At 46.4% G+C, this 23,623-nt stretch overlaps 1 protein-coding gene, 1 long non-coding RNA gene and 1 other non-coding gene across 3 annotated transcripts in view; 1 reads left to right on the forward strand and 2 right to left on the reverse strand.

The window, feature by feature from the left end:
* Positions 1–1,731: 1,731 nt before the first annotated feature.
* On the forward strand, positions 1,732–19,569 carry ABHD4 (abhydrolase domain containing 4, N-acyl phospholipase B). The gene is made up of 7 exons (XM_027110771.1): positions 1,732–1,830; positions 5,515–5,603; positions 6,803–7,175; positions 7,328–7,482; positions 9,231–9,342; positions 17,179–17,365; positions 18,081–19,569. Exons 1-7 carry the CDS (start codon positions 1,769–1,771, stop codon positions 18,168–18,170), a joined length of 1,068 nt encoding a protein of 355 aa, XP_026966572.1. The 5' UTR covers positions 1,732–1,768; the 3' UTR covers positions 18,171–19,569.
* The window catches only part of LOC113622560 (uncharacterized), a 93,962-nt gene continuing 87,741 nt past the window's right edge, over positions 17,403–23,623 (reverse strand). The window contains exon 3 of the long non-coding RNA XR_003433569.1: positions 17,403–18,180. This is a non-coding gene — a long non-coding RNA (uncharacterized LOC113622560). The remainder of the gene's footprint in view (positions 18,181–23,623) is intronic.
* TRNAE-CUC (transfer RNA glutamic acid (anticodon CUC)) lies at positions 20,439–20,511 on the reverse strand. Its single transcript has one exon. It is a non-coding gene; the product is annotated as a tRNA-Glu (tRNA).

A 23,623-nucleotide genomic window follows, 5' to 3' on the forward strand; every position in this document is an offset into this window, starting at 1 on the left:
TACCTTTTTTTTTTTTTTTTTGACCACGCTGCGCGGCCTGTGGGATCTTAGTTTCCCGACCGGGGATTGAATCCGGGCCCTCTGTAGTGAAAGCTCAGAGTTCTAACACTGGACTGCCAGGGAATTCCCTGTGTTTCCAGGGAATTCCCTGTGTTTCTTTACTTTTGATAATGGTGTTCTTAGTGCCTAACATAATGCTTGGCTTTGAATAGGTATGTATATAATAATAATAATGGTAACTTTTTAGCATAAACAAATGTATTAAATGTTTATTTGAATTATCTTGGTTAATTCTTACAAGACAGAAGAAGAAAATTAAAGAGATGCTAAATAATTTACCCACAAGCATGCAGTAGAGAAGTGGTAAAAACCAAAACTGACCTGCACCCAGAATTCATTGAACTTCAGCATCTGAAGTGCTTCCTAAAATTGCAGCTTTTAGCATTAAACCAAACCAAATGAATTAGAATCTCAGCGGGTAGGGATTTGGAAACCTGAATTTTTAACAAGCCAGCCAGATGACTGTAATGCACCCTGAAGTTTAGGACCACTCTGCTTTGTTGTAAGAATGAATGAGAGACAGATCCTCTGCTATTTGTACTACTTTGCCCCACATCTTACAAATTCCTAGACCCCTAAAGTCTATAAATGTCTATTCTCTTAAACTTCAATCCCTTGTAATGCTAATCAGATCAGCTTAACACTGTGTTACAAGAAAGAAGAAATCTCAGGATCTCCTGAGTCCTGCAGGAAGGCTAAAAAACCAAACAAACCACCTTGACAAACCCCTACCACCAGCATTCTCCCACCCACCATCCACTATCTCTAGTCTGGTTTTAACCTAATCAAGAGGATGACCACCCCAGGGACATCAGGCCCTGTTTACCAGTTCAGGTAAGTTCTGGAGTCAGCCTTAAGATCTGACTCCTCTGCTGAGCAAGCCAATCAGGACCTCTCTCTCTCCAGCCCCCATTCCAGCTACCTAAAGCGGACCCACCTATGTAGGCTAATCCTTCAGCTGCTCCCCCTGGGGAAGGGGAGGCAGGGATCCCAAACTGACGGACACCTGAGGTTGAGCCACCCTGTCCCTGGGAACCAGGCTGGCGCCAAAGACAACCCCAGAGCAGAGGAATGCTCGTCTTGGCATGTGTGCCTTAGGTTTAGGGTGGCCAGATAAAGTACAGGATGCCCATTTATGTCCTAAATATTGCATGGGACATGCTTACTCCAAAAAAGTATTTGCTGTTTATCTGCAGTTCAACTTTAACTAGGCGTCCTGGGTTTTATTTGCTAAATTTGGTAGTCTACTTGGGCCACAGGCTCTCAGACCCTTTGTAGGCACATTCAACGGCGGGTAGTGTCTCCACAAACATCTTGAGCATCTGATTAGAAGGAACACTAAGGGGTGGACTTGAGGGCATGGGGTGGCTATAATAGGGAAGCCCAGTGGGTGTGCGGGAGCGTGCCGGGGTAGTTAATTCACTTTTTAATTATCAGAGAGTAGAGGTTTGATGGAGCTCCTGTGAGGGACTCGGTAGTTTCAGTACTACTTATCTCCCTCACTGTCCCCAAATATGTGACCAGAACTACTGTCCTATTCTGTGACGCTCTCGGAGACATCTCATGTGTCCCAGCTGTCCCAGCTGGCTGGGTTCAGAGCCCCAGCCCGCGTCCTGGGGCCCCTCCTCCCTGTTCGCGGCGCTGGCCACGCCCCACTTTGCTATCCTACCCATTTCTGGGTCAGCTGGTGCTGGCGTCAGGCGGAGGGATGGGCTGGCTCAGCTCGACCCGGCAGGGCTTGTTTACTATGGCTGATGATCTGGAGCAGCAGTGAGTTAATCCTGTCTCTTTCTCTATCTCTATCTCTGGGCCATGAACCTGGGACTGTCTGTGGCTGAGGAACAGTTTTAGACACCTTCCAGACTTTCCTTTTTCAGGTCGGCTTCAGGGGAGGGTTGGGGGGTTGCATTTGGTTGCTTTCCTTTTGCCCAGAAGATGCGGCAGCAGAGCCAGGGGAGGAATGGAAGAGAACGATTTCTACAGCCCAGCGGTTCTGACTTTCCACTTTAGTGTTCGCGTTCATTCCTTGCTCCCCTCTAGTCTATGTACCCTGGGATTAGATTTAGTGGTGATGTCCCAGATTCCCCCAAAGCAAGCGTGTGGACGCGGGTGCGGGGGTAACAGCCAGGTCCGCTTGTCTGGATTTGCTCCAGGTTGGGAGGCAGGGGTGTGGGAAGAGCCTTGCTTAGCCCAGCCCAGCACGGGTAAGGCGTGGCAAGCGGAGAGCGGGCTCCACTGCGCTGGGATTGGTCTGGGTTAATAGGCTTGCAAGTTTCTTTCGCTCTCGCCAACCGAGACGCTTAGTCGCTGGCAATCCTTGTTGATAGTTTTTAATCATCATAACAATATCCTTAATGCTGCGGTTTCAGAATTAGAGCTTTTGGAATTTGTTAACACCGTCTCAAGGACATCAAGTTTGGGATGCCACCTGTAGGTGGTGTGACAAGCAGTTCACAGTCTGATAGGAGCAAGGAAAAGTTGCTTGGAGAATGACTCAGCTTCCAGCCAAGCGGGGGGCGGGGGGGCCGTGTTCACCAAAACTGGGCCTTTCCTGGATCCCGTGTTCCCCCTTGTTCCCCCCTTTTCAGAGCTGTTTGCAAAACTAGTTAACGTTATGACAATAATACCTTCCTGGACTTGAAGGAACTGCCCAGGAGAGTGGTGTTTTTCCAAAATGATACTTCCAAGAGGAGATTTACAATAGCTACGATGACTTAGAGAAATCGAATATTAGAGCTGGTAGAGATTCAGGTAGATCAGTTCCTTTTTACAAATGAAGAATCCAGTGCCCAAAGAAGTTAGGAGACCTCAAGATCACAGAGGTCTAGAACAGTCTTCTCACCCAGCACAGAACCCCTTCTGCCTCACCCACCATCAGGATAAAGGCACCCTAAAGGGAAGAGACAACCCCAGCCAGGCTAAGTTCATGGCTAAGTGGCTGCTCTGCTTCTTGCCTGAATTCCCCAGCTCAGTCCTCATCTCCCCAGTGGTATGGAGCAGATAGTGTGCCAGGGACTATTTCCAGTTCTTTACCAGTAGCATTTTTGGTGAAGAAGAGAGGAAAAGCTCTCCCTGAAGAGTATCTCTGCAGAGCAGCCCTTGATGCTGTTCCTTGGAACAACATTTCTCCTGAGTGCTGCTTTGGGCAGATATAAGGCAATGTGAGGTCCAGATGACATGCCCTGACTTGTCACAGTCTCTGTGGGGTGGAGAGAAGGTTTGTCTCTTAAGACTGGCAACATTCTGTGGTCTTGGTGCCCGTGCTTCAAGCCTATAAGGAATTCCAGTGGAATATTCAAAGGGTTCTGAGTCTTTGTAGGACTGCATTGACTGAGAGTGACAGCTCTCATCTGGCTAAAGCCATTGATGGACCAGTTTCACCTGCAACCTCAGTATTTCTTTCAAACCTCAGTCACTGAGATTTGCTACTTGCAAAACACTGGGAATACAGATAGCTTATGATTTAGCTGGGGAAAAGAGCATTTATTGGGACTTTATCTTGTGCTAGTGTGATGTCTCTGTGCATTCATTCATTTGATCTTTATAACAACCCTATGAGGTAGGTACTATTATTACCTCCCTTTAAAGATGAGGAAACTGACAGAGAAGGCTAAATAATGTGTCCAAAGGCACATTGCTGGTGAGTGGCAATGCCAGGATTAGAACTTCAGCCTCTGGCCTTAGGTCACACCTCCTTTCAGAAAACAGACAAGTGTGAAACTGTGCTTGTATAATGTGAGTATTCGTGTGTGGCCTTGAAAAAATAAGGCGAAACCTGGATTTGAGATCCCGGTTCTAGTTCTGCTTCTTTTTCTAACTAGCTGTATAACCTCTTCAGGCATCACTTTGCTCATCTGTAAAATAAAGAGGCTGGACTAGATTTCTAGGGAACTATTCTAATCTAAAATTCTGCACTTCAAATGATGTAGCAAGATGCCCAATGTGTGCCATGGGGGGGGTTGGTAATAGTTCCCCTCGCTTCCCCGCAGAATGCCCCTGCTTGACTGTTCTGATGTTTACAGGCCCTTTCTGTAACTGGTGGTGTGGATCCTGAAATCCACTTCATCCAGACAGAGTTCAAGAAAAGAGAAATATCATATGGGATGGAAAAGGAATAATAAAAGCTCATTCATTGAGCATCTGTTTTGTCCCAGGCATCTTATGAGGTCCCTTCCATATCTAGATGCTCAAAGACAGGTTATTTAACAGGCCAACACCAGTCTGCTTGTAAATGATATTATTGTGACTTAGATCCAGGGCGTTTTTTTTTTTTTAAAGCATTTTTTGGGGGGTTTGTTTGTTTGTTTGTTTTTGGCTGCATCGGGTCTTCGTTGCTGCATGTGGGCTTTCTCTAGTTGCGGCGAGCAGGGGCTACTCTTCGTTGCAGTGTGGGGGCTTCTCATTGCGGTGGCTTCTCTTGTTGCAGAGCACGGGGCTCTTCAGTAGTTGTGGCACATGGGCTCAAAAGTTGTGGCTCGTGGGCTTTAGAGTGCAGGCCCAGTAGTTGTGGTGCACTGGCTTAGTTGCTCCCCGGCATGTGGGATCTTCCTGGACCAGGGCTCGATCCCGTGTCTCCTGCATTGGCAGGCGGATTCTAAACTACTGTACCACCAGGGAAGTCCCTAGATCCAGGGTTTTTAAAAATTATTCCACAACTGCTACTTTCAACCTCTACCCTGCAATGACTTAAAGTTCCCTGGGTATAAAGTAGAAAGCAAGATAGGTTATCTTGTCTGTTTTACTGCATGCCACTGGAGGTGATGACGTGTGTGAGCTTTCTACTCATTTCATAAACTGGAAACAAAACCAAGGGCAACCTTTGTCCTGTCAGGGAATCACAGCAGGACTTGAACCCAGGTCTCCCTCATCCTACTCCCTGCCTCTCCCATCATGTCATTCAAGGCTGGACTGATTGATTGCCTGAGAGCCCAACTGGGCAGTGACACAGTGCTCTGTACTTCCAGAGGCTTGGAAGAGGGCACACACAAACACTGGTGCCCTTCCAGGAGGGCAGGTGGCATGGGAATTTTCCCTACTCTAAGGGAACATACAGTCCTAGGGATGGCAAAGGAGAACTGAAACATTAGTTAAAAGTTGGCTTTTTTCCCCTTGTAACCTCCTTGAACATTATAATAACCAGTAACAAAGTGGAGTTGTAAAGCTCCAATGAGATAAAAAAATGTGAAAGGGCTTTGTAAACTGTGAAGTGTTGTGCACATGGTATTCTGAGTATCTGTTGAAACAAAGGGCATGTTGTTGTTAATAACCATTTACCAGAGAAGAGTAACAGTCTATCAGGCAGCCATGGAATTGCTGACTGCCATAGGGGCAGGTTTCCTGAGCCTGGAAACACCCTGCACACTGATAACTCTTTTGTAACTAACTGCCGGCGAGCCTGAGAGCATCAGTGTTTCCAGCTTTGCCAGTGAGTGTCTCTGTGTCTCCCTGTCCCAGGCCTCAAGGCTGGCTGAGCAGCTGGCTGCCCGCTTGGCGCCCCACTTCCATGTCTCAGCTGAAGAATGTGGAAGCCAGGATCCTCCAGTGTAAGTAGAAGGGACACTCATCCCACCTCCCTCGGGAGGCCCAGGATACAGGATCTTCCCGGAGCCTGGCACACTAAGCCCACTGATTCCTGATTGACAATGCTTGGGGTGGGAGGAAGGGATGTCTGTGACTGGAGGGAAAAGATTTGCCCAGAGGACACACATTCCATGATAGTGGTTCCTTGACATCTCCCTCCCTGTCCGTCATGCTGGTTTCTGTCACATCCCACAACTTCACCTCAAACCCTGTACCAGCTATTAACATACAACATGTACAAATGTACACATCCTCTCCTTTACTTCTTCCTTCTCCTATTCTTTTCTTTTGCCATCTCTCCCTTTCTCATCAAACACACAAGCACTTCTTAGATTTACCGTCTTCCTACCCAAGGACCAGCAGTCCTGTATTCTCTAATATTACTATTCCTTGTGTTCTGCCCAATTAGCGCCCCCCACCCCACCCCGCCATCCAGTTACCAGAGTGGTTGGGGATTCCCACAGACCAGTTCTAGTGGGCAGTGTTCTGTGGGGGTTAAGGCATCCCAGGGACATCAGCAGCCACCGACTCAAACAAGATCCTTGGGCCACATCTCCCCATATTCCTCATATGATCTTCCCCGCCCTATAGCCACTGCCCCAGCCATGGCTACCTTCTCTCTTATGGGCTGGGAGAAGTACAACCACAGAACAGCCACAGTTTTCAAGCCTTTCAAGCTGTCTGGGATCCAGGTGACTTCCCCCCGCCCCTGGCAGCTCTGTCATGTGACTGCCTTCACACCAGCAGTGCAAGCATTGCCCACCTTGGTCTGTCCCTAAGAGGGACCTGGCTCAACCCTCCCAGATACCCTCAGTGAGGACACTACTGTCCATGGGTCAAGCCCCAAGCACATACAGGTACAAGAGTGACAGATGCTGAAGCTCTGTGGGGTCAGTGGGGTCACCGCCACCATGGACCCAAAGGGACCCAAACAGCCTCAAGGAATAAGATGGCCCCTCTTAATACCTACAGACTAGACGGTCTACAAATTGTACTTGGAGTTGAACTCTTAGGATGTATGGTCAGAGAGTTGTGAAAGGAAAAGCGAGGGAGGTCAGGAAGGGTTTGGGGATGAGAGAGAACTGAAGAGTGGGAGTCCAAGCAAAAGGGTGATGCTGTCAGCACACAGTCTTATTGCTCTGCCCTGGACCCCTCTCCCTAGGCCTCCAGAACAAGTTCCTGGCCCGATATGTGTCCCTCCCAAACCAGAACAAGATCTGGACGGTGACAGTGAGCCCTGAGCTCAGGGACCGCACCCCCCTGGTGATGGTGCATGGCTTTGGGGGCGGCGTGGGCCTCTGGATCCTCAACATGGATTCACTGAGCGCCCGCCGCACTCTGCACACCTTCGATCTGCTCGGCTTCGGGCGAAGCTCTAGGCCAACGTTCCCGAGGGACCCAGAGGGGGCCGAGGACGAGTTTGTGACCTCTATAGAGACGTGGCGGGAGACCATGGGGATCCCCAGTATGATCCTCCTGGGGCACAGTCTGGGAGGATTCCTGGCCACTTCCTACTCCATCAAGTACCCTGACAGGTAAGGGGGAGCCACCCATCTCCATCAAGACAACTCCTCGCCCTGCTGGGAAACTTCCGGTATTTGTTTCCAATAGTTCTCTTCCTGGGTGATTTAAGGGCTGTGATACCTTCAAGCAAAGACAACTTGACTCCTCCTTTTTCCTCCTGTAGAGTTAAACACCTCATCCTGGTGGACCCATGGGGCTTTCCCCTCCGACCAACTGACCCCAGTCAGATCCGTGCACCCCCGACCTGGGTCAAGGCTGTGGCCTCTGTCCTAGGGCGTTCCAATCCACTGGCTGTTCTTCGAGTAGCTGGGCCCTGGGGTGAGTAGCCTATAGATGGAAAACTATCTCCTCAAACCACGGCTCTCCCATTCTAGAATCCCCACTGCACCTGGACTCTCACCATCCCCTCTTCTTCATGAAAAGTGGGAATAGGCCTAACATTGTTATTTAAAGCTGTTAATCTGGACCAGATGTCTTTGTCTGCAGTTTCAGAAGGTTCTTATTTTCCTTCAGCTGCATGGAAAAAGCTTTTCCATGCAAGAGACAGATGGAGCAGAACTGCTACTCTGTGCCCCAGAGAGAGAGGAAGGGGCTGTGAGGTGACTCTTCCTCTGCTGAGTTTCTGTGCTACATGTTTATGGCAGCTTGTTGGTGTTTCAGCGTGGTCACCACTGCTGGATCCCATCCCTGCAGCTCACCCAGCACCTGTTGCCAGGAGAGGTCAGGACCAGAGCCTCCAGCCTAGCCCACAGTGGCAGGCAAGCTCCTGCCCCAGTCAGACACCACATCTTCACCACTTAGTAGCTGTCAGCAAATCCTGTGAGTGAAGGGAGGGAAGGAGGGGGGAGCCAGCCAGAGTGAGTGGGATCAATATGCCCCAGCCTTCTGACCTCACACTGCTAGCACCCTCCCTATCTGGGGAGCCTTTTACTCTGATAAAGCGAAAAGCAGATTCCCTTTACGGAAGATTGGTGGCCATCTATTTTGCACTGATGGCTTGTATATACACAGTAATGTTCAATAGCCAATCATTATGAATTAATTGCTAATGGCTGAATAAGAGTTGTCTCTCTAGGCCCTTCAAGAGAAACAGAATGGCTCTGGATAAAAGAGAAAAATGAGCACTTGAGCAGAAGGTAGGAGTTTGGGGAGAAAGGAAGGAAAGCAAGAGACACAGGTGCCAAAGGATACTAAATGCGCAGAGGGCTGACCTCCTTAGGGCACCCGGCACTGTGCACTCCAGCAGACCTTCTATAATCCTTTTACAGGGAGAAGCCCTGCTCTAACCACTCTCCCCATTTCTGGACTTGCCTCTGGCCGGGTCCATGCATGGGCATCAGAGCTGTTATGGTTCGGGAGGTTGGCTGGCAGCCATGCAGGAGGACCAGGGCCCAGGGGATCCCGGCTTTGCTTCCCTCTCACCCCTTGCTTCTCACACAGAGACAGCAGACCAGAAGAGAGAGGCCAGAAGCTGATCATTCATTAGGCCCAGTTTTCACAGTGTGTTTCAAGTGCCCTACTGCTTGTATATGTACTATGTAAAGAAAGGTGAAGGGAACAGATTGCTCTAAAACTGTGCCCCGAGTCTGAGATGCCAGCATTAGGTTTACCTCTTCACTCGTATTCTATTACAGGCCTGAACGTGAGAGGGCTCTTGGGAGGTGGTCTGGTTTCATCCACTACCTTCAGAAGATTAAACGGCCATAAAGGGTCTCGGGGAGAAAGAGAACATAGCTCAGACTGTAAAAGCAAAGCATCTCAACCATGGACTCCAGTGGGGCTTGTGATCCTTGGAGAGAAAGATCTTGGGACTTCATTGAGCTGCAGATAATCTGGTTCCTCAGTGACATTAGACTGTCTAAATTCTTTGGCAACTGACTCTCATTTGTAGTCACCTGGAGCTTCCCAAAAGACTTCCATGCTCTGTCTGCCACTATAACATTAAGTGTACAAAGCAAACAAACCCTTAGGAGAAATAATGTTTGGTTAAAGTTGTTAACACATAAAAAAGCAGGAGTCTTTCCTCCCTATTCAAATCGGCCTCTCCACGTTCTGTCCCCTCCCAGGGCCCAGCCTGGTACAGCGATTCCGACCAGACTTCAAACGCAAGTTTGCAGACTTCTTTGACGATGATACTATATCGGAGTATATCTACCACTGCAATGCCCAGAATCCCAGGTGAGGGCAGCTTCCAGAGTCGGCTCAGGTCGAGGGGTTGGCAGCTAAAACTCGAGCTGCTGGAAAACTCCAGAGCGGTCCCAGGATCATTCTGTGCTATATTTCTTCTTCCACAGAGCTCTCATTCAGTTAGGGGAACATAGGCATTAGCAGGCTTGATGGTTTCCAGAGACTTTCCCAGGGATAGGCGCAAAGGAATGGAGAAGATAATAGATTAATTAAACATGCCGCCCGTCTCTAGAGAAGGATCCTTACTCTTCCCTGGAGATAGGCAGTTAGCCTGACAGGCAAAAAGACTGGAAAACATTTGCAAAGATCTTTTTTTTTTTTAACTGAAAAAGTGATATGAACATGGTATTTTTTTTTGAATTTTATTTATTTTTTTATACATCAGGTCCTTATTAGTCATCCATTTTATACACATCAGTGTATACATGTCAATCCCAATCGCCCAATTCATCACCCCCTCACCCCCCCCCCCCCCGCAGCTTTCCCCCCTTGGTGTCCATAGGTTTCTTCTCTATGTCTGTGTCTCTATTTCTGCCCTGCAAACCAGTTCATCTGTACTGTTTTTCTAGGTTCCACATATACGTGTTAATACACGATATTTGTTTTTCTCTTTCTGACTTACTTCACTCTGTATGACAGTTTCTGGATCCATCCACATCTCAACAAATGATCCAATTTCGTTCCTTTTTATGGCTGAGTAATATTCCATTGTATATATGTATCACAACTTCTTTATCCATTCGTCTGTCGATGGGCATTTAGGTTGCTTCCATGACCTGGCTATTGTAAATAGTGCTGCAATGAACAGTGGGATGCATGTGTCTTTTTGAATTGTGGTTTTCTCTCGGTATATGCCCAGGAGTGGGATTGCTGGGTCATATGGTAATTCTATTTTTAGTTTTTTAAGGAACCTCCATACTGTTCTCCATAGTGGCTGTATCAGTTTACATTCCAAGTGCAAGAGGGTTCCCTTTTCTCCACACCCTTTCCAGCATTTGTTGTTTGTAGATTTTCTGATGAAGCCCATTCTAACTGGTGTGAGGTGATACCTCATTGTAGTTTTGATTTGCATTTCTCTCATAATTAGTGATGTTGAGCAGCTTTTCATGTGCTTCTTGGCCATCTGTATGTCTTCTTTGGAGAAATGTCTATCTAGGTCTTCTTCCCATTTTTGGATTGGGTTTTTTTTTTAATATTGAGCACATGAGCTGTTTATATATTTTGGAGATTAATCCTTTGTCAGTTTCTTCATTTGCAAATATTTTCTCCCATTCTGAGGGTTGTCTTTTTGTCTTGTTTATGGTTTCCTTTGCTGTGCAAAAGCTTTGAAGTTTCATTAGGTCCCATTTGTTTATTTTTGTTTTCATTTCCATTACTCTAGGAGGTGGATCAAAAAAGATCTTGCTGTGATTTATGTCAATGAGTGTTCTTTCTATGTTTTCCTCTAAGAGTTTTATAGTGTCCAGTCTTATATTTAGGTCTCTAATCCATTTTGAGTTTATTTTTGTGTATGGTGTTAGGGAGTGTTCTAATTTCATTCTTTTACATGTAGCTGTCCAGTTTTCCCAGCACCACTCGTTGAAGAGACTGTCTTTTCTCCATTGTATATCCTTGCCTCTTTTGTCATAGATTAGTTGACCATAGGTGCGTGGGTTTACCTCTGAGCTTTCTATCTTGTTCCATTGATCTATGTTTCTGTTTTTGTGCCAGTACCATATTGTCTTCATTACTGTAGCTTTGTAGTATAGTCTGAAGTCAGGGAGTCTGATTCCTCCAGCTCCATTTTCTTCCCTCAAGACTGCTTTGGCTATTCAGAGTCTTTTGTGTCTCCATACAAATTTTAAGATTTTTTTGTTCTAGTTCATAAAAAATGCCATTGGTAATTTGATAGGGATTGCATTGAATCTGTAGATTGCTTTGGGTAGTATAGTCATTTTCACAATATTGATTCTTCCAATCCAAGAACATGGTATATCTCTCTATCTGTTGGTATCATCTTTAATTTCTTTCATCAGTGTCTTATAGTTTTCTGCATACAGGTCTTTTGTCTCCCTAGGTTTATTCCTAGGTATTTTATTCTTTTTGTTGCAGTGGTAAATGGGAGTGTTTCCTTAATTTCTTTTTCAGATTTTTCATCATTAGTGTATAGGAATGCAAGAGATTTCTGTGCATTAATTTTGTATCCTGCAACTTTACCAAATTCAATGATTAGCTCTAGTAGTTTTCTGGTGGCATCTTTAGAATTCTCTATGTATAGTATCATGTCATCTGCAAACAGTGACTGTTTTACTTCTTCTTTTCCAGTTTGTATTCTTTTTATTTCTTTTTCTTCTCTGATTGCCATGGCTAGGACTTCCAAAACTACATTGAATAATAGCGGTGAGAGAGGACATCCTTGTCTTGTTCCTGATCTTAGAGGAAATGCTTTCAGGTTTTCACCATTGAGAATGATGTTTGCTGTGGGTTTGTCATATATGGCCTTTATTATGTTGAGGTAGGTTCCCTCTATGCACACTTTCTGTAGTTTTTATCATAAATGGGTGTTGAATTTTGTCAAAAGCTTTTTCTGCATCTATTGAGATGATCATATAGTTTTTATTCTTCAGTTTGTTAATATGGTGTATCATATTGATTGATTTGCATATATTGAAGAATCCTTGCATTCCTGGGATAAATCCCACTTGATCATGGTGTATGTAATGTGTTGTTGGATTCTGTTTGCTAGTATTTTGTTGAGGATTTTTGCATCTATATTCAGCAGTGATATTGGTCTGTAATTTTCTTTTTTTGTAGTACCTTTGTCTGGTTTTGGTATCAGGGTGATGGTGGCCTCATAGAATGAGTTTGGGAGTGTTCCTTCCTCCGCAACTTTTTGGAGTTTGAGAAGGATGGGTGTTAGCTCTTCTCTAAATGTTTGATAGAATTCACCTGTGAAGCCATCTGGTCCTGGACTTTTGTTTGTTGGAAGATTTCTAATCACAGTGTCAATTTCATTACTTGTGATTGGTCTGTTCATATTTTTTATTTCTTTCTGGTTCAGCCTTGAAAGGCTATACCTTTCTAAGAATTTGTCCATTTCTTCCAGGTTGTCTATTTTATTGGCATAGAGTTGCTGGTAGTAGTCTCTTAGGATGCTTTGTATTTCTACAGTGTCTGTTGTAACTTCTTCTTTTTCATTTCTAATTTTATTGATTTGAGTTCTTTCCCTCTTTTTCTTTTTTTGTTTTGTTTGGTTTTTGTTTTTGTTTTTGTGGTATGCGGGCCTCTCACTGTTGTGGCTTCTCCCGTTGCGGAGCACAGGCTCCGGACGCACAGGCCCAGCGGCCATGGCTCACAGGCCCAGCCGCTCCGCGGCATGTGGGATCCTGCTGGACCAGGGCACAAACCCATGTCCCCTGCATTGGCAGGCAGACTCTCAACCACTGCACCATCAGGGAAGCCCTCCCTCTTTTCCTTGATGAGTCTTGCTAATGGTTTATCAATTTTGTTTATCTTCTCAAAGAACCAGCTTTTAGTTTTATTGATCGTTGCTATTGTTTTCTTTGTTTCTATTTCATTTATTTCTGCTCTGATCTTTATGATTTCTTTCCTTCTGCTAACTTTGGGTTTTGTTTGTTCTTCTTCCTCTAGTTCCTTTAGGTGTAAGGTTAGATTGTTTATTTAAGATTTTTCTTGTTTCTTGAGGTAGGCTTGTATAGCTATAAACTTCCCTCTTAGAACTGTTTTTGCTGCGTCCCATAGGTTTTGGATTGTCATGTTTTCATTGTCATTTGTCTCTAGGTATTTTTTGACTTCCTCTCTGATTCCTTCAGTGATCTCTTGATTATTTAGTAAAATAGTGTTTAGCCTCCATGTGTTTGTGTTTTTTACGTTTTTTCCCCTGTAATTCATTTCTAATCTCATAGCATTGTGGTCAGAAAAGATGCTTGATATGATTTCAATTTTCTTAAACTTACTGAGGCTTGATTTGTGACCCAAGATGTGATCTATCCTGGAGAATGTTCTGTGCGCACTTGAGAAGACAGTGTAATCTGCTGTTTTTGGATGGAATGTCCTATAAATATCAATTAAATCTATCTGGTCTATTGTGTTGTTTAAAGCTTGTTTTTCCTTATTTATTTTCATTTTGGATGATCTGTCCATTGATGTAAGTGAGGTGATAAAGTCCCCCACTATTATTGTGTTACTGTCGATTTCCTCTTTTACAGCTGTTAGCAGTTGCCTTATGTATTGAGGTGCTCCTATGTTGGGTGCATATATATTTATAATTGTTATATCTTCTTCTTGGATTGACCCCTTGATCATTATGTAGTGTCCTTCCTTGTCTCTTGTAGCATTCTTTATTTTAAAATCTATTTTATCTGATATGAGTATTGCTATTCCAGCTTTCTTTTGATTTCTATTTGCATGGAATATCTTTTTCCATCCCCCTCACTTTCAGTCTGTATATGTCCCTAGGTCTGAAGTGGGTCTCTTGTAGACAGCTTATGTATGGGTCTTGTTTTTGTATCCATTCAGCAAGCCTGTGTCTTTTGGTTGGAGCATTTAATCCATTCATGTTTAAGGTAATTATCGATATGTATGTTCCTATGACCATTTTCTTAGTTTTTTGCATTTGTGTTTGTAGGTCCTTTTCTTCTCTTGTGTTTCCCACTTAGAGAAGTTCCTTTAGCATTTGTTGTAGAGCTGGTTTGGTGGTGCTGAATTCTCTTAGCTTTTGCTTGCCTGTAAAGCTTTCGATTTCTCTGTTGAATCTGAATGAGATCCTTGCCGGGTAGAGTAATCTTGGTTGTAGGTTCTTCCCTTTCATCACTTTAAGTATATCATGCCACTCCCTTCTGGCTTGTAGAGTTTCTGCTGAGAAATCAGCTGTTAACCTTATGGGAGTTCCCTTGTATGTTATTTGTCATTTTTCCCTTGCTGTTTTCAATAATTTTTCTTTGTCTTTAATTTTTGCTGATTTGATTACTACATGTCTCGGCGTGTTTCTCCTTGGGTTTATCTTGTATGGGACTCTGTGCTTCCTGGACTTGGGTGGCTGTTTCCTTTCCCCTGTTAGGGAAGTTTGCGACTATAATCTCTTCAAATATTTTCTCGGGTCCTTTCTCTCTTTCTTCTTCTGGGACCCCTATAATGCGAATGTTGTTGCGTTTAATGTTGTCCCAGAGGTCTCTTAGGTTGTCTTCATTTCTTTTCATTCTTTTTTCTTTATTCTGTTCCGCAGCAGTGAATTCCACCATTCTGTCTTCCAGGTCACTTATCCGTTCTTCTGCCTCAGTTATTCTGCTATTGATTCCTTCTAGTGTAGTTTTCATTTCAGTTATTGTATTGTTCATCTCTGTTTGTTTGCTCTTTAATTCTTCTAAGTCTTTGTTAAACATTTCTTGCATTGTCTCCATCTTTGCCTCCATTCTTTTTCCGAGGTCCTGGATCATCTTCACTATCATTATTCTGAATTCTTTTTCTGGAAGGTTGCCTATCTCCACTTCATTTAGTTGTTTTTCTGGGGTTGTATCTTGTTCCTTCATCTGGTACATAGCCCTCTGCCTTTTCATCTTGTCTATCTTTCTGTGAATGTGGTTTTTGTTCCACAGGCTGCAGGATTGTAGTTCTTTTTCCTTCTCTGAACATGGTATTTTTATAAAGAAAAAAAAAAAAAAGAAAGAAAGTCTTCTCCTGTCCCAGACCTGTAATTCCTGAATCTTCTTGTTAGTTTAGGTCTGAGATATCATGTGATATTGCTTCAGGGAACCTCCTTATGTATCTTCCTTTGCACACATGTGACTATCTCTAGACTACAGTCCTACAAATAGAACTGCTGATGGATTATGCATTTAAAAATTTAATTATGTGCACCTTGAAATACTTACTGTTGGGATAGGAATGCCTTCCCTATCTTTGGGGGATTTGGGGATGTCCGCAGAATCTCTAGAAGTTTATATCTATGACAACTCAGACATAGGCCCCAGAAGCCTGTTGATCTACAGTCTTGACAACTGCCATCCAGGGCAGAGTCAGGGAGGTAGTCTTCCCCTCAGGCAGTGCCATGTGAGTGGCTGATACCATGAGGCACCACCTCTGTGGGGGCCTCACCCCACACTACTGGGAGGCATCTCAGGGGAGCCAAGGTCATTGGGAGCAGCAGCACTGCCATGCCTCATTTCAGGACTGTTCAGCCAAAAGCTGTGAAGCAACTGGGGTTTTGCATTCCAGCAGTGCTGTCTGGGCATTAGCGTCAAACCCAGACAGCTTTCAGGCAGCGTGGGAACTGTTCATCCAACATTCCTCAGGAGCCCAGCTGATTGAAGGACCCTGCTTAAGCAGCAGTATAGAAACTCAGCTCAACAGTCAAATCAGGAAGCCCACTGCTTCCTGCTCTCAACTCCTCTCAGCTCCCACTGGGCTCAGTGCCAGTCTCATACCCTCTGAGACCCTGCAGGCCCACCCCTAGCCCTTTCCTCAGAGCATTCCCCAGTCCCAGACCTAGTTCCATATAATGAATGGCCTCCCAATCTAAGCCACAGAGTACATAATCACACACCTCATTCAGGTCCTAGAAGAAGCAGAGATGACATCAGTGATAACCAGCCCCTTCCCCCAAACACCATCACTCAATTTTATAAGCCCCCGAGTCTTCCTGAGTTGTAACCCTCATGAGCTCATGGTAACTCTTACCATTCCCTTGGAAAACATACGATTTGGCCAAAGAAGAATACTTGGGGGATGGGGTACCTACTTTGCTTCACCTAGATTTAGGGGCTTTGTACATATTTTCATTTTCTTCACAATGACCTAATAAAGTGGGTATAACTCCTCCCAGCTTGTAAATGAGAAAATTAAGGTGTATTCTTGTTTACATGACTTGCTTAGAAACTACAGCCAGGATTTGAACTCATGTCTCTCTGACTCCAGAGTCCATGATTTTTCCACTATGCTGCACTGCCTTAAGGAGGAGCCCTGTTTCTGGTGGCCTGTGCAGAACCCAGGCTCTCTTTCATCTCAGGGGTGCAAAGGAGACTGGGGATATAATTCCCAAACAGGCTGAGCCTGCTGGGTGGCGGTGTCCCCAACCTCTCCTGCTTCCCAGGAGAGCAACCTGGACAGCTGGCTTCTGCCCCAGCCTTGCAGACCCCTCGTGACACAGCCTCGGTTAGCTCTCCCTAAGGAAATGGCCAGGGAGCAAAGGAGATTAGATTGGCCATCATTGCTTCTCAAGTCGCACAAACTGCTGCTCCCCCCAGGTCCTCACAAGACTAACGTTTCATTCCATTCTCTTCAGCAAGCCCTTTGTGCTTCTGTAGTACTTGCTCATCAGAGCGCACCCCAAGTGAACCCCCTGACCCTCTCCTTCAGCCCCAGGAAGCCAAGTCCCTAGTCTGTGTTCTCCTAGAACTCCGCCACCCTTTCATAATTCTTGGGAAATTTGAAGTTAAGTTAATCATATAATTCATTATTTATGCCTAAAGTATGAAGATAATGTGAGCTCCAGGAGGGCAGGCACTGTGTCTGTCTTGTTCATATGTCCCCACCCTCAGCTCCGGGATGCCACATAAATATTTGTTGAATAAACAGTAACCTATTAGGCTCTTGGATAATTCTCAGTGCCATGGGGTTTTCACAAGTGTGTCCCTCCTAACTCATCTGTGATGGGAGCCTCTGGAGATTCAGTCCTGTCTCCTAATCTTCCTAATATTTAATGAGCCCAGTGCTGGGCTCTGAGAGGACCACAAAGAATGACAAAGATACTTCCCCAGCCTCTGAGATCAACAAACTGACATTTTAGGCTGTGGCGTTTATTCATTGCCTCACCCTGTTTTGCTTCTTCAGCGGGGAGACAGCATTCAAAACCATGATGGAGTCCTTCGGCTGGGCCCGGCGACCCATGTTAGAGCGAATTCACTTGATTCAAAAAGAAATGCCCATCACCATGATCTACGGGGCCAACACCTGGATAGACACCAGCACGGGAAAAAAGGTGAAGCTGCAGCGGCCGGATTCCTACGTCCGAGACATGGTACGTTGGCCACTGGAGGAGCAGGATTGAGGTGGAAACACTGCAACATCCCAGCACGTGTTGACTGACCCAGAGTAGCTGAGTCAGGGTAGCGAAGGGTGATGGGAGAGTCGGGGGGAAAGAGGAGTGGACAGGTTGAGCTATGGTAGTGGATTTGAAAGGGCTGGCTCTCTGTAAAATCATAATTAGGGGCTTCTCACTTCTGTGTAGCTCAGTTCAGCTGAAAGGCAGATTCTTGTCCAGTAGTCAGGCACAGGCACCATGCTGTCCCTCCACCCCCTGTAATTCCCACCCCAAACCAGAGCTGGGAACTGTAGAGGCTGCCATGAAGCCTTCCCACCACACTCCTCCGCCCCCCCCACCTTCATTTGCTAATGAGTATCCTTAATTAGGCTGGTGCCTGATGGGCCCTGCTTTAGTGGACATGTGGATGACATGAGCAGGTCGCTGACATGAGCAGGTCGCTGGAGGGGCTGGCATGGAAGGAAAGATAAAATCAGGCGCCATGGGAGAAGTAAGGATGGGATATTGGGATTCACTGACTCCCACAGGGAAGTGCCAAGATCTGGGGAGAAAGGTGGACTGTTGTCTTAGATAAAGTAAGTGCTCATGGGCGACGGGCAAGCAGGCTTAAGGGAAAAAGAAATGGTGCAATAGCTTTCCAGTGCCTTGAATAAAGGGCTGTCCCGCCCCTGGTGGGGTCCTCCATCCACAGGAGATCGAGGGCGCCTCACACCACGTGTACGCGGACCAGCCACACATCTTCAACGCAGTGGTGGAGGAGATCTGCGACTCGGTTGATTGAGCTGCTCTCCCTAGAGGGCAAGGAGAAAGCCAGAGATTCACTCTCACCTCCCTGTCTCCTTACTTACCCCTCTGTCCCTTCCTGACCAACTAACATGTGCCAGCCAGGCAGAGTCTCGGGCTGTCCCCAGGGCAGGACCACAGAAGGAGAGCACTCCTCTCTACGCTAAGGGCTAGAGGCAAAAGCCACAAGTGGCCTTGAGCTCCCCACCCCAGGGAAGAGCATAAAGGCTTGCAGAGTGCCACCCCATTCTCTCCATGCCGAGTGTTACCCAGGTGTGGTTATGAAGGGTCACACCAAGCTGCGTCCCCCCTGTGCCAAAGGGAGGGCGGCCGCCTCCCCTGGGCGAAGGAGAGGCTCTCAGTGGCCTTTCCTGGCTCTGGAGTGTGTGTGGGGTAAGTTCCGTGCAGGAACATCTTCCTCCCCCGTCACCCCCGGCCCCCCGGCCCATGCCAGTTCTGTCCGGAGTCTGGTTGGGACTGGTTCCCACTTAAGTACCAAGAGCAGGTCCTGCAGCTCCCGTGACCTGAGAGGTCATATCCAAAGCCCTCATTAACAGAGGAGGCCCAGGGCAGGGCAGGGCATGGCTGGTCCATGGTGAGACAGCTCTGTTCCAGGAGAGCTAGGGCTGGCACCCTGAGAGCTGGCATGCTGAGAGCCAGTGCTCACAGCAGACTCTGTTTGCTAAGGTTTGAGGCAAGCACCATTGCCATGGGGCTGGTCCTGGCTGAGGATAAGCCCAACCCAGCCCTGCATTCCAGCCTCATTGTACGGGGGTGCTGTTTGCCTGCCCTGTGTCTCAGCCCCAGCTGCCTAAGCTGGGAACATTCAAGTGCTTCCTTTCTGCCCCCTCTTCCTCCCGCTGGGAGGCCTCTGGGCCTCCCTCTGTGCCTTGGGCCCTGAAGCCCCACCCATAGTGTTGAGAAAGGTGGCCCCTGGTGGAGAGAAGGGAAAGGCCCTTCAACCCTGAGCCGTGTCTGGATCCCCATCCTCTCTAGTATCCGCAGGGTTTTTCTACCTGCCCCCGGAGCTGAGGCTCACGTGAGCCTCCGCCCAGGGTCCAGTGGGGAGCCTCCAGCCGGCAGTTGCCTGTCCTCATCAGCCACAGGATGGTTCTCACTGCCTGGCCCTCCATCCCTGCCACCTGTCCTTCTGGTCTCCAGCTCATCAGCCCCCGACCCCCCGTCACTCTCTCCCAGCAGCTGGTTCCAGGTGCTGCTCCGAGGTTCTGGGCAGTAGGCTGGGCCTGGCCCCAGAACCAGGGCAGCTCTTGCCTACTCCTTCACTTTTGTAAAGCCAACCCTTTCACCAGAATAGTATTAACTCCTGGTGCTTTGTACTACTGGTCCAGCTGCCTTGGGCTCCTTTTCTATATTAATAAATAAATGAGTCAAAACTGCCTTTGGTGATGATGTTTAATATTGCTCCAACAAGAGTGGTGCTGAATTCACAACAGCTCCTGTGCCGCCTGAGTCAGAGGAGGGAGCCCCGAGAGGTACCCACGCACAGGCCACTCGACTCCCTGTCCCGTTTAGTGCAGCATCTGCCCCTTAAGAGGATGGATAAGGGCTGGATGGGCCAAGCCCCAACTCACAGGAGAATTAGGCTGAACTGGGTGCTCCCTACTGCCCATTAAATAGCCCTATCATCTGAAGTTCACCTTGGCCTTCACCTGGACTGCTCCCTAGGGCCTATTCTAACTCCTACTCACCCTCAACCTCAACTCAAATATTCCTTCTGCAGGGAAGCTTTCCCCTGAACCCCTAGACTAGACTCGCACCCCCTCTTCTGTGTCTCCAAGGCACACTCGAATGCCCCTTGGTAAAACTCATAAACTTGTAGTCACTTGTTTCGTGTCTGTCTTTCCTCCCTAGATCACAAGCTGCTTAAGGACAGGGGGCACGTCTGGCGCCTAGTTCATGTTCAGTAGATGTTTATTTTGATTGAGCCAAGGGAAGTGAGGCATGCCAAGTGTTCAGACATGTTCAAATCATTACCAGCGGTGCCTGCTGTGCTGGCTGACTCCAGCTAGGCCCAGAATTTACCAGCTCAAAATGGCACTTAATCCTACATTTGTCATCATGAATGAATGAATGAACAAATGAATGGAACTCCTGGGTATAATTACAAAGCTCTGGTCTATCCGAGGACCCTGCATATTCTCTGACTGAAGATTGCTTGATGGACAACACCTGCCATATGGAGGCGAGGGCAGGTTTTTGTTTTTGTTTTTGTTTTGGCCTTGCCACTCGGTTTATGGGATCTTAGTGCCCCAACCAGGTATCGAACCTGGGGTCCCGGCAGTGAGAGTGCCGAGTCCTAACCACTGGACCACCAGGGAAGTCCTGAGGACAGGTATTTAGAGCCAAGCACTAGGGCTGTGATAGTGAAGAAATGTGGTCCCTGCCTCCATGGGAAATTACATTCTACATGAAGACTCGTGTTTAATCAGATTATTGCATCGATTAGTAAAAAATTGCAACTGAAAAGTGCAGCCCTTGAGAGGTTGGGAAGGCGTCCCTGGGGAAGTGATGACAGCTGAGCCTGAAGGAAGAGCAGGTGAAAGGAGTGGGGGGGGGGGCAGGTCTGTGGAGAGATCTATTAGCAGGAACAATGGCTGTGAAATGAGGTATAGGGTGCGGATCCAGTCCTGCAGGTCCTCTGACTGTGAGAAGAACGTCGTGTTCATCCTAAAAGCGATGGAAAGAAATAACTGGAGCGGGACTTCCCTGGCGGTCCAGTGGTTAAGACTTCATGCTTCCACTGCAGGGGCACAGGTTTGATCCCAGGTCAGGGAACTAAGATCCCGCATGCCGTGTGGTGCAGCCAAAGGAAAAAAGAAAAAAGAAAGGAAAAAGAAAAAAATAATAACTGGAGTGAGGGTCAGGGTAGGGTGGGGAGTGTGACAGAATCTGACTTGAGACTGGAAAGGACCACTCTGGCTGCTGTGTTGAGTACCGATTGGAGGGGGATGAGTCCCTGCAGGGGAAACTTTGAGGCCACGGAGTGGTCCAGGCCAGTGATGCTGGTAGCTTGGACTTGGCCAGTGATTAGTGGACATGCAGAGAAGATGCAAGAAATGTTTCGGAGGTAAAATCAAAAAGACTTGATGTCAACGCTGAGTGCTGCTACCATCCCCTTGCAGGAAGGGCCAAGTAAGGCAGTAGTCAGCAAACCCACTCACATCACAAAACAATCTAGGGTATTTTTTTAAATATAAATTCCTCGGCTGTATACTCCAGAGTTTGATTCAGTATACCTGGGTGGAGTTTGACCATGACATCTGCATTTAAACACATCCCCTAGAAGATTCTGAGGCCCCCTGTCTGCAGGTACTGGTCTAAGGGACCCTGTGTCTCTGACCCTTGACCCAGAAGATCCATGTGGAAAAGTAGGGCCTATGGCCCTGAAAGTTCATCTCCTGTTCGCTCCTCTCTTTGGGAGGCTGCATAACATGCTGATCTGATTTTCCCAAACCCAACGCAATGCAAACACATTCCTCAGGAGTAGGTACAAGAAGAGTCTAAGGGTACAAATGAAGTTATTTACAAAACAGGAGTAGAGTTACAGATGTAGAGAACAAACTTACGGTTACCGGGGGGAAAGGAAGAGGGATAAATTGGGAGATTGGGATTGACATATACATACTACTATATATAAAATAGATAACTAATAAGGACCTACTGTATAGCACAGGGAACTCTACTCAGTACTCTGTAATGACCTATATGGGAAAAGAATCTAAAGAAGAGTGGATATATGTATAACTGAGTCACATTGCTGTACAGCAGAAACTAACACAACATTGTAAATCAACTATACTCCAATAAAATTTTTTTTTAAAAAGTCTGAAGAAGGTCACCCAGAGTGCCCCATTTACACTACCATGCCCAAACACACGGATGCATGCAAGCATGTGCACACACACACACACACACACACACACTCCATCTGACTGGGGCATTCCTAATGTTCCCAGGGCTGGGACTAAGAAGTCACTATGAACATACTACCCAATCAGCACCTTTCCTGGTGGGTTTTAAGGATTTATGGTAAGAGTTCATGCTATAAACTCGGGCTCCTCAAAGCCCTAGCAGTTTACAAGGAGGGATTCCACAGATAGACATAAAGGGCTGTGACTAACTCCAGACCCAGAGGTCTTGCACTGTTCAGTGGCTAGCAGGAAATGCTAAATATAACTTCCTCTTTGGGAGATAGACACTGAAATACGTGTGCTAAAAATGCAGTCTGGTTTCATTGCCAAAAGGGTGGTGAAATGTTGATGAATACCTCTGTCCACTCTGGCATGTCACGCTGAAATCTCACAGCTGCAGGTAGTTTGTGAGCAGATAGAAAATAATCCTATTGGCTGATAAGTGTCCAATGAATGGTGCAAAACATCACTTTTCTCATCATGTGACCTGTCAGTTCACACCAAGTCCTTCTTAGATGGGGTCTGGAGGGTCCTTTTTCTCTGATCTCCACCCCCTCCCCCAGGGTCCTGGTCTATCTGGAGAAAGCAAGTGAGATGCTTGAGATTTTGAGGGTCCGTGCCAACCCCATCCAGGTGAAATAGCTCAAGATGAACCATTTCTTCACTTGCTCATGTTGACTGTTTTTCATAGCGTAAGCTCAGCATTATTATACTAGAAAAGCCTTTGCCTTTATCCTACTAAACATCACTCTTCACTAGGGTTGAGGAGGAAAGACAATCTCAGCTTGGCACCTGCGAGAATAATGAATTCCTAGACAGAATACTAAGGATTCATTGATGCCAACAGATGCACAGAGGCTTCCCCCAACCCAGGAAGACAAGACCACATTCTCCTGGTTGGTGACTCTTAATGCGGTAGGAGGAGCCCTCTGCAAACCTGACCTTGCTAATGATGCTCCTTCCTCCAGTGTGTTCTGAGGCCTGATGCAGAGTTTGTTATAGGCAACCTTTAGTTGATACATGTGAGAACAAATTATACAACCAGAAGAAACCTGGGACAAAGAGGACTCTGAAGGACGTGTGGTTGCAGACAATATTTTCATCTCCTCAGTGCAAAGTGTCTGACTTTGGAAAAGAAAGAGCACAAGGCTGACACCTGACAACTGATGTAGTGTCAAGGACAGAGTTTGGAGGAGGGCTTGTGACTTAAGACAAAAGATTTATGGACCTCTGATAAATTATAAGGTAACTAAAAAAATGGACATTATGTACTTCCCAAAATTTTCAAGGAAAGAGAAAAGTGTCCAAATAAAGCTGCTTAAACATGTATTACATCAGTGGTTTCCTACACGGGTCTGCAGACTAGAGCTGGTCCATGACAAAGGGTTTCTGGTCTACGATGAAATAATTTTTTTTCAATATTTTTAAATTCTGAAATTATGTCCTTTATAACCCTACCAAGATTTTTTTTTTTTTTTTTTGGTTGCATTGGGTCTTTGTTGCTGTGCACGGGCTTTCT

This window comes from Aethalodelphis obliquidens, unplaced genomic scaffold (assembly GCF_003676395.1).
Source record: "Aethalodelphis obliquidens isolate GAN/ISIS:26980383/991018 unplaced genomic scaffold, ASM367639v1 scaffold10, whole genome shotgun sequence".
In the NCBI taxonomy this organism is placed as follows: Eukaryota; Metazoa; Chordata; class Mammalia; order Artiodactyla; family Delphinidae; genus Aethalodelphis; species Aethalodelphis obliquidens.

Excerpts from the sequence above, each read along its gene's own strand:
- ABHD4 (XM_027110771.1), top strand. The coding sequence starts at position 1,769 with ATGGGCTGGCTCAGCTCGACCCGGCAGGGCTTGTTTACTATGGCTGAT. Across the intron at positions 1,831-5,514 it reads GCTGATGATCTGGAGCAGCA|GCCTCAAGGCTGGCTGAGCA; the intron begins GTGAGTTAATCC and ends TCCCTGTCCCAG. Across the intron at positions 7,483-9,230 it reads TCGAGTAGCTGGGCCCTGGG|GGCCCAGCCTGGTACAGCGA; the intron begins GTGAGTAGCCTA and ends GTCCCCTCCCAG.